The sequence below is a fragment of the Leguminivora glycinivorella genome, chromosome 21 (genome assembly GCF_023078275.1).
Source record: "Leguminivora glycinivorella isolate SPB_JAAS2020 chromosome 21, LegGlyc_1.1, whole genome shotgun sequence".
Lineage (NCBI taxonomy): Eukaryota > Metazoa > Arthropoda > Insecta > Lepidoptera > Tortricidae > Leguminivora > Leguminivora glycinivorella.
The window spans coordinates 3,479,843-3,494,704 of NC_062991.1; the positions used below are offsets into that span (position 1 = coordinate 3,479,843).

The following is a 14,862-nucleotide window of genomic DNA, read 5'->3' on the forward strand; positions in this document are numbered from 1 at the left end:
GCTCGGCCTGCGGCCTTCGCGTACTTGGGAGCCTGTCAGACACGCTCCGGGCCTTCGGCCCTCCGCGTAGTTACTGTGGGGATTGTAGGATTTGTACGGAAGTTGGACCTCCGGCCCGCCGCGTCGCTTTTTAGACACTTTTACTTATATTTTCTTGCTTGGGAGCACTGTCTGTACGCAGCTCGGAACTTGGACCGGAGCAATGACCGTCGGGCTGTAGAACGCTCCCTCAGGCTGGTAGGGAAATTTGACTTTGTCCCCTCTCGCCGCCGTTTTTGACTTTTCCAAAAAAATTTTTTTCTCATTTCTATTTTTGGCCCCCGTTCTTACCACGTGCCAAATTTGAACGCGCTCGGACCGAAGATAAAAGAAAAAAATTCAAAGTCGGCCATTTTGAAATTTTGTAAATGCCATTCGATGGACCTCAGATAACTGTACAACATTAGTTTAAGCACTATTAACCTTTTCCTTTCTCCGGCCCGTCGTTTCGCTTCTCTAAGACACTTTTACTATTGGGTCGTGTTTAAGCTCCAACTTCCCGGTCCGCCGGCGCGCCGATCAGGGACGCTCATGGCCTTCGGCCTTCGCTGGGTTTCGTTTCGAAGCTCCGCGTCGGGCCTTCGGCCCGCCGCGTCGCTTTTTAGACACTTTGATTATCGTTCTGCTTGGGAGCACAGTCTGTACGCAGCTCGGCCTGCGGCCTTCGCGTGCTTGGGAACACTCTGCCCGCAGCTCGGCCTGCGGCCTTCGCGTGCTTGGAAGCCTCTCAGGCACGCTCCGGGCCTTCGGCCCTCCGCGTAGTTACTGTGAGAGTTGTAGGTAAGTTGGAGCTTAAACACGACCCAATATTAAAAGTGTCTTGAGAAGCTCACGACGGGTCTACGGCCTGCGGCCTCCGGCCCGTCGTTTCGCTTCTCTAAGACACTTTTACTATTGGGTCGTGTTTAAGCTCCAACTTCCCGGTCCGCCGGCGAGCCGATCAGGGACGCTCCGGGCCTTCGGCCCTACGCGGAGCTCGGCCTTCGGCCTTCGCTGGGTTTCGAAGCTCCGCGTCGGGCCTTTGGCCCGCCGCTTCGCTTATTTAGATACTTTTTGTTATTGTTTTCTTGGGAGTACAGTCTGCACGCAGCTCGGCCTGCGGCCTTCGCGTGCTTGGGAGCACTCTGCCCGCAGCTCGGCCTGCGGCCTTCGCGTACTTGGGAGCCTGTCAGACACGCTCCGGGCCTTCGGTCCTCCGCGTAGTTACTGTGGGGATTGTAGGATTTGTAGGGAAGTTGGACCTCCGGCCCGCCGCGTCGCTTTTTAGACACTTTTACTTATATTTTCTTGCTTGGGAGCACTGGACCGGAGCAATGACCGTTGGGCTGTGGAACGCTCCCTCAGGCTGGTAGGGAAATTTGACTTTGTCCCCTCTCGCCGCCGTTTTTGACTTTTCCAAAAAAAATTTTTTCTCATTTCTATTTTTGGCCCCCGTTCTTACCAAGTCCCAAATTGGAACGCGCTCGGACCGAAAATAAAAAAAAAAATTTCAAAGTCGGCCATTTTGAAATTTTGTAAATGCCATTCGATGGACCACAAATAACTGTACAACATTAGTTTAAGCACTATTAACCTTTCTCCTACCGTTACGGAGCTATGGGGATTTAAAAAAAAACCTCCATACAAACTGGTAGGGAAATTTGACTTTGTCCCCTCTCGCCACCGTTTTTGACTTTTCCAAATTTTTTTTTTCTCATTTCTATTTTTGGCCCCCGCTCGTACCACGTGCCAAATTTGAACGCGCTCGGACCGAAAATAAAAAAAAAAATTTTCAAAGTCGGCCATTTTGAAATTTTGTAAATGCCATTCGATGGACCTCAGATAACTGTACAACATTAGTTCAAGCACTTTTAACCTTTTCCCTACCGTTACGGAGCTATGTGGATTAAAAAAAAAGACCTCCATACAAATTTCAATTGGCCTTCAAAGGGCGCCATTTTGAATTTTTCAAAATTTTCTTTTTGTATACTAATCTTAGGGTGGCTGTCCACCCGTGTGCAAAATTTCAGCGCGCTCGGACCATTTTGAAATTTTTCAAAAAAAAAAGTCGGCCATTTTGATTTTTTTTTAATGCCATTCGATGGACCTCGGGTGACTGTATAACATTTGTTTGAGCACTTTTCACTTCTTTGTACCGTTACGGAGCTATGGTAATTAAAAGAAAAACCTCCATTCAAATTTCAATTGGCCCTCAAAGGCCGCCATTTTGAATTTTTCAAAATTTTCTTTTTGAATACTAATCTTGGCGTGACCGTCCACCCGTGTGCCAAATCTCAGCGCGCTAGGACCATTTTGAAAATTTTCAAAAAAAAAAGTCGGCCATTTTGATTTTTTTTTAATGCAACTTTTTTCTACTCGGATACCTGTATGACATTTGGTCGAGCACCCTCCGGCTATCTCTTACGGTTTAAAAGTTGCCATACAAAATAAAAGTGGCCAGTTTTCCCACATTTGTAGCATTGTTCAATTTTTTTTTATTTCATTCGAATCAAGGCCACTTGGAGATTCTATGACCAAAATTTGAGCTCTCTACGACAAACTTGAAAAATCGTCAAAAAAAAAAGTCGGCCATTTTGAAAAAAAAATGGCGGCGTCAAAAACTGCCCAGGGTCCTCTATGACATTTGGTCGAACACTCCCCGGCTAACTCCAGCCGTTTGGCCAGGCCGTCCAACATTTTTTTACCCGGAACCGGTAGACCGACGGTCTGATCTATCCGGGGTCGCAGGACCAAACTCTATACGACCACACCAAACACTGCCACCTGCAAAAACTCCTTCTGCCCATTTTTGGAAAAATGTCAGTCGGGTTGTAGCTTTATATTATATAGAAGTAACTCAAATTTATATTATGGATACCGCAACCAATAAAACAGTTTTATCTTAACATAATCAATATGAAGTTAGCGACAATTTTTGTCATAAAAAGTCATTAAGAAGATAATACAACCCCTAACAGCATTTATATAAATCCCCTTGACAAAAAAAGTATACTAAATGCTTACCAAAGTCCCTAAGTAGCTATGTCCGATCTCATCCTCCGACGTATCTTCCGATACCAAAGTCTGCTTCTTAAATCTCATGGCTACACAACACAACACTAAAAAAAAACACTTTTTAATCAAATTTTTAATTCAGTCAAAAAGTAAAAAAAAATTAATCGAAATTTTAATTTAGTCGCAAATTAAAAATCACATTTTTTTCTTAAGTTTTTTTTTAAATACTAAGTCGGTTAGTACCCGCCGGCTGGACCAGGTAAACTGCACTAATAATCAACTCCTGCGCGTGAAGCTGAAAAGGCTGCGCACACGCGGGCAAATAGCTCCTCGAGAGGTGTTTACGCAATTATGGAATCTACGCTACTGGATATTAGAGTTGTAATGACGTGTAATGAGTAGGGTAGGTTAAGGTCTCGTACGCACGGGAGTTTAAAAATCGTTGAAACCTGACGAAAGTTGTGCTCGCAATTTATAAATAAATATTAAGGTGTACTCGGGTAATTCCGAACGTCGAAAACCGTCGGCAAATTCCGAAAAGGGACCCTTATTACTATGGAATCACGGGTGATTATCATGTGAATTTCGGAATTTTCCGACGGTTTTCGACGTTCGGAATTACCCGAGTACACCTTATGGGACATTCTTACACTGATTGACTGAGTCCCACGATAAGCTCAAGAAGGCTTGTGTTGTGGGTACTCAGACAACGATATATATAATATACAAATATTTATATACATAGAAAACATCCATGACTCAGGAACAAGTATCTGTGCTCATCACACAAATAAATTCTTCAAACCTTACCGGGATTAGAACCCGGGACCGCGGCTTAGCAGGCAGGGTCACTACCCGCTAGGCCAGACCGATCGTCATTTCCATCTCGAACTTGTGACCTTGTTCACCGAGTCAATTTGAGTTATACCCTTTTTCACTAGGGCCACAGATTTATGATTTATGGAAGTCGGATTACGATCTAAAAAAGTGCTAAGTACTATTTTCAATATTTTTATCCGTTTTCTGAACTGAGTGCACTCTCAAAGTCGAAAAGTCAACTAGGAATCGTCTGTAAAAAAAGCGTCGGCGTCATCGTGTGAATGAATCTGTTTAAAACATAGCAAAAATTATATAAGGCTTATACTCATTGCAAAAGGGTTTTTAGGATTGTAGTGTTCTACAAATATATATAGAGAAAGCTAACCCTTTTTTTTAAACGAGGGGAAATGCTTTACAAATACCATCCCAGGCGCAGGGACCGGCCTGGGATGGTTATGTGGGACTCCCATATGGGCACAGAATATATAATAGTACAAGTACAGAAGGGTCACTCCTTTGATGTTCACAAAACGCCGCCATTCTAAATTCTTACCTACATTAACAAACGGACCGCACGCGAGCAGCCGACATTGAATTCTATTGCGCCGCGCGAAGGTCGTCGCCACTGAATGGGCCGCGAACTCGCGGCCGCCGGCATGTACTTATAGCGCGGCAATAGAGTCGCGGAGTGAGCCGCCCCTGATATGGGCTAATGAGACCCATGGTTTACCCACTAAACCCCTCGATTGCCGCCTCAAGGCTATAGGACGAGGTCGCAGGCACGTTTCGGCACTCCTCCGCAAGCTAACTTTTTTTTTCTAACCTATCCATACAAACGCTTTTTTGACCCGCGTTGTAAAAGTGCTAGTGCGAAGCAGTCCTTAGAAAATACGGCTTACTTTAGTCTTAAAATGTCTTATGCGTGTATTTTCTGTACTTATTTTGTTTACTTGTGACGTTTCTGAAGTAAGCGGTAGGCATATTAGCAGTAGTTATCTCGGTTAAATATTTCTCGACCGAAAAGAGCGTGTATAATAATAAATCTGTTAAGTACGTTTTGAGCATGCTTAAATGTTTGTTTAAATGAAGTAAAACTATTAACAAGTTGTTAGAATTAAGTAAATAGGTTAAGTTATAAGCATAAAAATGAGCGCTAACTCGCCATCAAACGTCATAGTTTGGCGAGATATATAAAATTTGTAAAAGTGTACATGTTGTTGTGAATAATAAATTAAAAAAAAAAAAAAAGTAGTTTGTATAATGCCTGTGCATTTCGATGTTTATACTGTTTATGTTACTGTAAAAGTGGGAAGTACGTAAATGTACCGAAAATGTATAGAAATCTGGTAACAAAAAAGAAAGGTTGCATTCAAGCTACCGGGGTCATTTTGGGAAACCTAGTGGATCTTGCTCAGCATCATGAACTATCAGCATACCCATTTTTATCAAAATCGGAGACGTGATCCAAATGTACGAACTTTTTGGGAATTACTTATACTATTATATACATACATACATACATACATTTTTTAATGACGAAACCTTTTAGTACCTAACTTAAAATTTCCAAAAAAACTATTTTTTTTTTTACATATATTTTGAATTTAATTGAAATCATTTATTCCTAAATCGTATTACTCGAATTATATTATGCTATGACCAAAAATTATTATCCAAAAATTATTATCCTATCCAAATTATTAACTAACTACATGGCCTGAAACTTAGTATTAAGCTAGATATAAGTAATTTGTGTGCCCTGACAGGGTGTCATGGAAGCTATTTGTAAAATTTTAAAATCCTATGTACATGACTTATACAAATAAACATCTTATCTTATCTTATCTACATTCACGCCTGTATCCCATAAAGGGGTAGGCAGAACACATGAAACCACTCAAGCTTCAGTGCCACTCTTGGCAAATAAGGGGTTGAAAGAAAACGAAGCTGTGGCATTTCAGTGACAGGTTGCCACTGTTGCCAGCCTCTCGCCTACGCCACAATTTAACCCGTATCCCATAGTCGCCTTCTACGACACCCACGGGAAGAAAGGGGGTGGTGAAATTCTTAACCCGTCACCACACAGGCACAGGTACTATTATATATTCTGTGGAATTACTCAAATATAAAACAACTTAGGTAAGGCAAATGTAAAGGAAATTTTGTTCAACTCTTTATTTTAATTTCCTAAATGTTAATATTTATTTTTATTCATGAATTTTAATTTTTACATTCAATTTCATTCATATCAATTTATCATAGTTTTTGCCTCCAGCATCATAATAGTCTCATGAGCTCTAGTTTCTGATGATGGCCAATGTCGATAATGAGATACCTAGGGAAGAGAACTAACTAATTAATAAGAATATCGATATCGATCATATTTATGTACGAAGAAGCTTGAAGTTTTTATTCAAATCGCACAACAACAGATGCTGGATACAATATAAGTAGCTTTTCAATTATATAAAAAAAAACTTACGATATTATTTTACAGTACTTATTTCTATACCACGTCGGTGACAAACAAGCATACGGTCCGCCTGATGGAAAGCGGTCACCGTAACCGTAACCTATATATTATATACCTAACCTGGACGCCTGCAATTCAAGGGGTGTAACATGCGCTTCGCCGACCCATTAGAAACTTATACACTCCTTTTTGCTGTGTACTTATTTCTAAGGAGGGTTCGGGATGCCGACGACTCAAACGACAATAGACGGAACAATTAGTTCCGTAGGTGGGGACGAGGGGCCGTGGCGCTTTTCACACTTCACCACCACCACTCCGCACTTCCCTGCATTAGTGCAATAAACAGCGTTAGGTACGGCGACATAACTAGCCCCGACATCATTTTACCTAAACTCCGTTGTCCGTTTATCGACAATCGTCCCACCACTATATTTATCGATATATCACACTAACGAGTGGATAATTGTACGCGCAAATCTCCACTCACGAGTTATCATGTGATTTTTCGCAAACTCTTCGCTAAACAACGGTCAATGCCTTATCGTAATGTATTTTTAATTTTAATTGAACAAAATTTAAACACATTTTGTTTGTAAAAAGGGGTAGCGAAGCATGATCTTAGGAATATCATTATAATTAATAGCGGACGAAAAAAATTCCTTAAACAATGTATTTTAGGGGTCTACTATTGTCCCGGATTTGTAAGTTCACATTTTTGACACATTTGTTTTGAAGTATGTTGCGATGTGGCTAAGACGTATCGTTTGCCAAATCTAACGATTAATTTCGAATTGGTTGAATCGATTAGGATTGTTTAAGCGCCTCCTTGTACCTATGTAACAACAAATATACGATTTCTATCAACTTACTGAAATGTCATTTGAATCGAAATGACAGACTGCCACAGCACTAGTTTAAAAATAAAAATGAATGATAAATGACATAATAAGTAAATCCTGCATGATAAATTAATATCGTAAAATACTCACTAACGAAGATCCGCAAAAATGTAACATGTGCTAGATTATGTTTAAAGTAAGCGAAATATTGTTTTTAAGTACTTGATTTTTTTAAATATTATTACAGGATTTTATTTAAAATTTCATTAGGTTGCGCGAGTTTACGTATTGTGGACGCTGTCATGTGTCAAAAAGAGGTTCTTACAAATCTTAGACACTACAAGTATGTACATGGTAACACATAAAAGAAAAAAAAAAGCAGGACACTTGTAAGATCAAATCGGAACTCTGCCCGCGCGTTTGTTAGGGGCTGTCCATAAATTACGTCATCGATTTTTTCAGATTTTAGACCCCCCCCCCTATAATCATCCTATCGTCATATCTTAATGACCCCCCCCCCCTTCTCCCAAAATTGACGTCATTACCAGTTTGACAAAATAAAACATTGCAAATTTGAGAAAAATAGGGTATTATATGATTAAAACACTTGGTTATAGAATCATCTTTTATTATTTTTACTTTGGCAACAATCATTGATATAATATAACTACTTATAATATAATATAAATACATCGTATAAAACAAAGTCGCTTTCGCTGTCTGTCCCTATGTATGCTTAGATCTTTAAAACTACGCAACGGATTTTGATGCGGTTTTTTTAAATAGATAGACTGATTCTCAAAGAAGGTTTATATGTATAATACATTTAAGTACCACGGGCGAAGCCGGGGCGGGCAGCTAGTATTATATGTAATATTATTGTTAGAGTATTTTATCTGTAGTTATTACTGTATTTGTGTACATCTATGTTGCATTACTTATGTATGTTTATTATGAGTTATTTTAGTATTGTATGCGCCTTAGCCGCCTCTCACATTTGCAGTCTCACTTACTAGGTGTGCTGGAAGAAATTTCTTTTTAGAAATAATCTTTTTGTACGTGAAAAATAAACTATAAATAAATAAATAAGAATGACGTCAATTTCGAAACAACCCCCCCCATCTATCATTTACCGTCATCCGCAGACCAACCCCCCCCCCCCCCCCCCCTAATTTAGAATGACGTAATTTATGGACGGCCCCTTATAGAACTTTCGCGCTTTCAAATCATTTATTAATTGTTGAAAATCGGTCCACTATGCCGAGGTTTTTTCAAAATTTATAATTTTCACTGTAACGCCGTGTCTTGCGTGGGCGACGGTCGCGCGACCGTCGCCGTCGCGTCTCATACTTCCATATCGATAAGGTTTGATTTTGAGGTAGGCCTTTGCCCAACAGTGGGACAGTATGGGCTCTTATTAAAGTAGTAGTAAGTTGACAGTAAGTAATTCTCTATATATTATAGGTATCTAAGCTTGCTTACACCACACCAAAGAAAAAGTGATCAAGTCCACTGGTGGCGAAACCGGGAACAGGACCCGGGCCTTCAGCTTACGCGACTTTGGGTCACTATTTAAAACCACAAAAACTGTTGAATTTTTTGAACATGTTTTTATTACGTCTCATAATTTGAAGGATTTCAAAACGAGTTATATCATTTTGTTCCCGAAGGTCATTCAAATGCTGTCATCAAAGGATCTGTATCCTTGTAAATGTGGTGTCTTCGAAAAAAGGCACCAAATAGTCGATTAGGATGATACTTATGAGATTCTCACATTTTCACATTATCCGATCCGATATCGGATGTCACAGTCAAGCGTCAAAGATGGCGCCTTCAATGTATAGTATACTAGCTTTTGCCCGCGGCTTCGCTCGCGTTAGAAAGAGACAAAAAGTAGCCTATGTCACTCTCCATCCCTTCAACTATCTCCACTTAAAAAATCACGACAATTTGTCGCTCCGTTTTGCCGTGAAGAACGGACAAACAAACAGACACACACACTTTCCCATTTATAATGTTAGTATGGATTCATATTCATATTTAATGATATTGCACATATACACTACACGTCAGAAACATGAACATTCATTAAACTAAGTAATTCATATTACTCGAGAATTAACTTATAATATTTATAAATGTATATCCGATATCGGATCGGATAATATAAAAATGCATTTAGGTATTGACAACCGACAAAAAAGTCCCCTTTTGTTTGAAAACTTTAAATAATTATCTTTTGACCACTTATTTAGAACTTTTTATTACTTTTGAGATTTGGACACAAAATTGTAGTTTTTTTTTTTTGTTTTTTGTTTTTGTGGTCATTTTGATCAATTACGGTGCAAATTTTATAATAAAGATACTTAAGTACCTTTTGAGTGTTTTCCGAAAAAACTTTTTAGGTATACTTATCTGTAATAAAATAAATTAGGTACATTACGTCTTATGATGAAGGTCTTAGGTTTTAGGAACGCCATATACAATTACATATGTATGTTTTTGTACCTACTTTTTGAATTTGACGTAAGATTATTTATAGCAAAACAAATGATTATAAATCAGCCAACAGGCGGCCAGCAGACAACAGGCGGTCTTATCGCTAAAGAGCGATCTCTACCAGACAACCTTTGGGTAGCGGAAATAGAAAAACATAATCAAAAAGGGTGTTGCGAAAAAAAACAACATAATTCTAAATTCCAACACACAAATTAAATAAACATATACATACAAGAGAATATAGATATAATTACATAAACATACTTAAATAGTAATATACAACAATCCAGATACACAGTAACAAGTGAAAATATACATATATGTCGTAATAATAAGATCTTTGGATACCGTTTTATTAGGCAGGCGTCCGGTTTTTTATCCATAGCCCAGTATTTAGTCCATCACTTTCATCAAAATAGACCAGTTCATTTTAGATTCCATTAACTCTCAAATAGTCCTTACACCCTGGCGGGTGTTGCCTCTGCGTGTGTCCCATGATATGGGCAAGAGCAACATCCGCTCGGTGTACCCCTTACATTTCATTAAAGTGTCGAACTCTACGCGTTGGCTTCGGCCCTGCGCACGCCTCCCAAAGGTCCGGAATACCATTGTTCCGTGATGGGAAAGATATTTCTAGAAAATATCTACCCAACATACGCTTAAAAGTTTCGTTATTTCGTAATGTATATTATTTTCCCTTGAACCACATGATGATAAAAATGAAGTAGCTTGACTATCATCAATTTTGACGTAGCTCCATTATCTACTGAGATAACGCTCTGACGTGTAGAACAGCTGAGAGCACAGTACGAGTATAACACAGTATTTGGACTTCATACAAATTATACTATATATTAACTGTCACACATTTCAGTAAGTCAAAAAATACAGGTGGAAGTCTCAGTATCTCTGTCTAATATCGTGTATACTAGTTGTCAAAGCGGACCCCAGGCTCGAATGCCGGGAAAACGCAAGGAGGATGATGATGATGATGATGATCGTGTATAAAAGTTGAAACGAGGAAGACCCTTTGCTATTGTTTGTGAAATGAGCTACACATGTGATGATGTGACCTAAAACTCTAATTTTACTTATGAAAGAGCTTTTGAGGCTATCTTTTATATTTTTGAACTCTTTGTTAGGTACTACTTACCAACTAAAAGCAATTAATAAATAATAATCATATCTGATACATATTAATGATATTTTTATTTATCGTTTTATTATTTATCCTATCACGTATTCATTAATTTTATATTAACCTTTGCAGTCACGTTACGAAACAAAGTTTGACGGTCATTGTCTAATGCTGAGCATCGAAAAGGGTGCTACAAAAAATTATAATAAACTACAATTTAATTTAATTTATACTTAAGTCAAGATACTGAATATAATACTTATAATGTGCAGTCCATATGGAGTAGGTTACGCGCGGAAGCGTGCGACCGTGAGTCCATAGAGACTCTGTCCATTGTTCCACGTCAAATGTCGTGTAATGTACAGAATTACAGAGTCAAGGTACTGAATACAATGGCACTTGTATTGTATTAGTCCATATGGAGTAGGTTACTTACGGAAGCCCTGAGCGGGGACTGTGTCCAATGTTCTACGTCAAATGTCGTGTTAGGCGCAGAATTACAGAGTCAAGGTACTGAATATAATCATTGTATTGTATTAGTTCATATGGTGTTGGTTAGGTACATACGGAAGACGTGAACGGGGACTGTGTCCATTGCCGTGCCTAGGTCACGATATTCGACATTTTTGCGATTCGATTTTCGAATGTCGATCCCGACGATAAAAAAATGTGTCCTATTTTCCATATTCGTTTCCTATGACGCTCGTAGTAAGTTAAACTAAAATCGTGACGTAAAAGGAAAAAAAATTTGGACACATTTTTTTATCGTCGGGATCGAATCAGCTATTCTGAATCTCCAATCTGATGAAATATTCTTTATTTGTCGTCGGTTAAAGTACTTAATTGAATTAAAATTATCAATCTCCAAAGAAACTATGTCCGCAATGTCCGCATAAATGTCCTTAACACGTTCGGTGCCGCTGACACAAGGTGTGTGATCAAAACCAATCGATCTCCTATGCCCACTGGCATAGGAGATAGGAAATGTGTGTTCTGACAATTTTACCGGCCTATGCCGCCGACACAGCAGTTGTGTTCAAAACGTTTGTATTTCTATACTGCTGGCATAGGAATAAGAGACAAACTATAAATAAATAAATAATAAATAAATATTGGGGGACACCTTATCAACCTAGCCCCGACGATATACTTACCTAAATAGATCAATACACACTTATATACATAGAAAACATCTATGACTCAGGAACAAATATCTGTGCTCATCACACAGATCTCTGTCGGCGCACATACCTCGTAAAAGTCGCTGCAAAAATCATCTGTTAAAGATCCTGTGGCCTATGATGATATATGCATCGAAAACAACCATGACTCAGGATCCTAGGAGCAAACATCTCCAGTTCCTCTAAAAATGCTCTTACCAGAAATCGAATCAAAGCCCAGCACCATCGCCTATTAACGCGAGCAGAATCACGCACTATGCAAAGAAGCATTTCTCTCGCTCCAGCCCAACATAATAAGTGCGTTATTAAAGTGTTAGAGAAAGATCCTTGGAATTTGAGAATAGGCAAGACGACTAAAAAAAATTAATTAGGCCGTCAGTTAGATTATCAAAGAATTTTTCTTTTTTCTCGTAAACGAAAAATGACGACGGTACAGTGCGTTCAAGTTTCGCGTGACGTCACGCGTGGCGATAATTTTTACTTAGAAGTGACGTCACAAGCCCCCACTCCGGAACTTTGATGCTCTATAACATCTTTGTATTTTTTCTTTAATTAGAAAAAGCGAAAAATATGTGTTCAGTATTTTTGGACGATCTAACTGACTGACTGAACAGAATGGCATTTTTTTATGTAGTCGTCATCCCTATTGCGATTTTTTTGGTTATAGTCCAGGGTACGGAGCCAAATACACAAACACGGTATCCTAGACTGCGTTTCTATCGGCGTTTAGCGACAACGATTGTCATTTCGGCTAGGCCGGCAGACCGGCCGTCGACGAAATCGTGCCATTCGTGCCGTATCGTATGATACAATGGACAAAGACCCGCCGTCCCCTTCAGAGACAATTGCCCATTATGCCGACTCCTTCACTCGTGATAGCCTAATGCAGGAAAAGTCACACGTGATTTAAATATCAAGCCACAGTACACCGATGGCACTGGTCACTGGTGTCCTGAAATTTATTTATAACAACATAAAATACGTTTATTATAGGACCAATGCCGAAACCGCAAAAAAAATTTTTGGCTGTTTCATACATTTTGACTGTCATGATACCACGTTAAACTTTCGTGAGACATATTCAAATAATTAATGAATCTACGGTTGTACTTACGTTATTATATCGCTATTGCTGCGACATGTTTCGGGCCGTGACCACACGGAGTTTAGCCGTCGCGTGAACTCCTATATGCCTGAAGAGGGGCCTCCGAATTGGCCCGAAACATGTCGCAACAAATTTTGCCAGTATCTGATGAGTTAGAATGGAAATGAAAGACATTTTGACTACAGGGTTTGTTTACATTGTTCAGTCAAGTGTAAAAATATGTGTACACATCTTACTCAAAAATATGTCCTATAGCATCTTAGTCCGGTGTATTACGAGCGTAGTACCATATTTATGAGATGATTATTTCGATACGTATTTTTGCACTTGACTGTTCACAAATTCTATTGACGGCAACTTTATATCATATTATTGAACTTTGCTCTCATTTCACATTTATGTTTTTGTTGGGATTTATATAGTCCATCACTCGGCGACGAACTATAACTCGCTCGTGGTATCATTGTGTCTCTTTTATTTACACGGGAGCGAGTATCTTTTGTTCGTTTCTACCACCGATAACTCATCGCTTAGGCACTGGTCCCACCGCGAGCTAGTAAGCTATGAGCTATCGGCTGTAAAAATGAACAAAAGACAATCACTCCCGTGCGAATAAAAAGACACGGCGATATTGATAGCTCACCGCTGGGCGAGTAACTATAAACATCGCCGTGTCTCTTTTATTTACACGAGAGTGATTATCTTTTGTTCGTTTTTATAGCCGATAGCTTACTAGCTCGCGGTGGGATCAGTGCCTTACTCGCTTTTGGTAGATATTTGTTCCTGAGTCATGGATGTTTTCTATGTATATAAGTATTTATATATTATATATATCGATGTCTGAGTACCCACAACACAAGCCTTCTTGAGCTTACCGTGGGCCTCAGTCAATCTGTGTAAGAATGTCCTATAATTTTTTTTTTGGTGGAACCAGTGCCCAAGAATTTCACCACCCCTGTGGGTGTCGTAAGTTGATAAACGCGTTTATATGTTCAATTGTGGTGTGTGATGGGCTAGTCTAGCTACCTGTCACTGCAATAATACAATTTTTTTTTTCAACCCCTTAATTACTAAGAGCGTACACAGACGTGAGTAGGTCTAGGTAGTAGTAGTGTTCGTATATACATACCAAAGAGGATCGAGTAAGTATTATATAGAGTTACTGTCGAAGTAAAATTTATAATCACAGTGCATAGACTGCCATCTCTTGACAAAAGCTAAAAACTGTTGAACCTCAGTTTTGACAATTTGGCCCATATTATTAGCTTAATATATGTTAAAATGTCAAATATTAATATTAGAACGAGGGTGCGGTGAGCTGATGATGGGAGGACTTACGGAACTAACTTGTTCCGTCTATTGTCCTTTGAGTCGTCGGCAACCCGAACCCTCCTTAGAACTTGTACACTCCTTTTTGCTGTGTACTTAACACAGCAAAAGGGAATGTACAAGTTTCTAATGGGGTGGCAACGCGCATGTGACACTGTTTGAGTTGCAGGCGTCCATAGGTTACGGTGACCGCTTTAAATCAGGCGAGCCGTGTGCCTGTTTGCCACCGACGTAGTATAAAAAAAATTAGCGCCATCTAGCTGAGCGTCCCCCAAAGGTGTAACGCCATCTAGGCCACCGTAACTTTTTCTGTATGGTACTGAGGTACGTTTTTTTCTTAGACTTTATCTGTCTAGATGGAGTTATATATGTCTTTGATACATTTATTAGAAACACGAACCCCACCTTAAAAAAGTTGCGTGAGCGTGTACATCTTGACTTGAGCG

The 14,862-nt window shown here is 39.4% G+C and overlaps 1 protein-coding gene across 3 annotated transcripts in view; it reads right to left on the minus strand.

The window, feature by feature from the left end:
* Positions 1–14,862, minus strand: part of LOC125237376 (chloride channel protein 2) — a 129,055-nt gene that overhangs the window by 88,356 nt on the left and 25,837 nt on the right. For 2 of the 3 annotated variants that reach the window (XM_048144386.1, XM_048144387.1), the window contains exon 1: positions 3,043–3,243. The exons of the other annotated variant lie outside the window; for it this stretch is intronic. In XM_048144386.1, coding sequence (XP_048000343.1) covers positions 3,043–3,120 — 78 coding nt within the window. In that variant the 5' untranslated portion in view covers positions 3,121–3,243. Of the gene's footprint in view, positions 1–3,042; positions 3,244–14,862 lie in introns of those variants that run through there. 3 annotated transcript variants of the gene reach the window in all.